Source organism: Otolemur garnettii, unplaced genomic scaffold, assembly GCF_000181295.1.
Source record: "Otolemur garnettii isolate 467f Iridium unplaced genomic scaffold, OtoGar3 scaffold00218, whole genome shotgun sequence".
NCBI lineage: Eukaryota > Metazoa > Chordata > Mammalia > Primates > Galagidae > Otolemur > Otolemur garnettii.
The window spans coordinates 656880-658709 of NW_003852613.1; the positions used below are offsets into that span (position 1 = coordinate 656880).

The 1830-nt window shown below is 57.1% G+C and overlaps 1 protein-coding gene across 1 annotated transcript in view; it reads right to left on the minus strand.

The window, feature by feature from the left end:
• The window catches only part of LOC100966637 (cationic amino acid transporter 4-like), a 4492-nt gene that overhangs the window by 850 nt on the left and 1812 nt on the right, over positions 1–1830 (minus strand). The window contains exons 3-4 of the mRNA XM_012812672.1: positions 1083–1828; positions 4–394 (exon numbers count right to left, since the gene is read on the minus strand). Of these exons, the coding sequence (XP_012668126.1) occupies positions 4–394; positions 1083–1828 (1137 nt within the window). The remainder of the gene's footprint in view (positions 1–3; positions 395–1082; positions 1829–1830) is intronic.

Here is a 1830-nt window from a genome sequence, read left to right on the forward strand (position 1 = left end):
CGCAGCTGTCCAGGCTCGGGGGCTGATGCCTGCTCTGCACCCACCAGCTGCATGTGGTCTGAGACGGAGCTGTGCTCCTTGGACAGGGGGCCAGAGCTGGCCGGGCCTGGGCAGCTGGGTGCAGAAGTCTTCTGGAAGCGCAGCACAATGATGCTGGCGGCCACAAAGGTGTAGGCGAGTAGTGTGCCAATAGACAGGAACTGGACCAGCGCTTCGAGATCCATCAGCAGTGCCAGGAGGGCCGTGAGGATCCCGAACACCATGGTAGCTACCACAGGCACCCGTGTCCGGGGGTGCACGTAGGCAAACATTGGGAAGAGGAGCCTGTCGACTGCCATGGCGTAGATAATGCGTGGCAGGGAGAAGATATTGCTGAGCAGGACAGTGATCATGGCTGTAGAAGAGGGTAGCACGCAGTCAGCATGGCGGACACACCTCTCCTGGGGCCAGAGCATGGGTCGCTCCTTGTGAGTTTGTGTGGGCTCTCTGAGTGGGCATCAGTGTGTGGGGTACTGTATTGTCAGATCCTTGCCCCAGGAATGAGACACTCCAGTTTAGGTCTCAGGCCCTTCGGAGAATCTGACCAGAGCTGGATCCCTCTCCTCAGGAAACCCATGACCAAAACTAGCATTCTGTGTACAGTTTTTGGGGAAGTCCCTCCCAATAAGCCTGGGTGGAGAGTTTTTTTCTTTTTTTTTTTTTGAGACAGAGCCTCAAGCTGTCACCCTGGGTAGAGTGCCATGGCTTCACTGCTCATAGCAACCTCCAACTCCTGGGTTCAAGCGAGTCTCCTGCCTCAGCCTCCCAAGTAGCTGGGACCACAGGCGTCCGCCCCAGCGCCTGGTTATTTTTTGGTTGCAGCCATTATTGTTGTTTGGCGGGCCGGGCTGGATTCAAACCCGCTACCTTAGGTGTATGTGGCTGGCGCCTTAGCCGCTTGAGCCACAGGCACCGAGCCGAGAGTTTCTAATAATTAGCACTTTCCTGGGCCCATTATGCAACTGGAAAAATCAAGGCACAGATGATAGTGTGTTCCCTGGAAGATTCTGTTCCTTGCCACCCTTCCCAGAAAGTGCCCTTACCACAGATGGAGCCTGCAGCTACAATGTAGCCAGTCCAGCTGTAGCCCCTCCGGTGGAAGGCGTCAGCAAATGGGGAGTTGGGGTCCAGACTACGCCAGGGCACCATGAGAGTCAGCACGGTGGAGACGAGAACGTACGAGACTGCCACCGTGCCAAGTGCGGTGGCAATGGCCACAGGCACAGCCCGCCTCGGGTTCTGGGCCTCCTCACTGGAGTCAGTGATGATGTCAAAGCCCACAAAGGCATAGAAGCAGGTAGCAGTACCGGCTAGGATGCCAGAGAAGCCAAAGGGTGCAAAGCCCCCCTCCTCTGCACTCCAGTTGTGGGGCTCAGCCAGGATAAAGCCCAGGATGATGATGATGAGGATGGTGAGCAGGTTGATGACTACCAAGGTGTGGTTGAGCCAGGAGGAGACCCGAGCTCCACAGGAGACAAAGACAGCGGCCAGAAGGAGGATTCCGGCAGCCAGGAAGTCTGGGTAGTGGCCCATCAGAGGCACCTGCCAGGATCCCACATGGGTCACGGTGAAGTTTCGGATTCTGTGGCCAAAGATAGAATCCAGGTAGCCACTCCAGGCTCGGGCCTCAACAGCGGCACCAATGAGAGATTCGAGGATAACATTCCAGCCGATGAGGAAGGCCCACAGCTCACCCATGGACACATAGGTGAACAGGTAGGCAGAGCCTGTGCGGGGCACACGTGCCCCAAATTCTGCATAGCAAAGGGCTGCCAGGAGGGAGGCCACAGC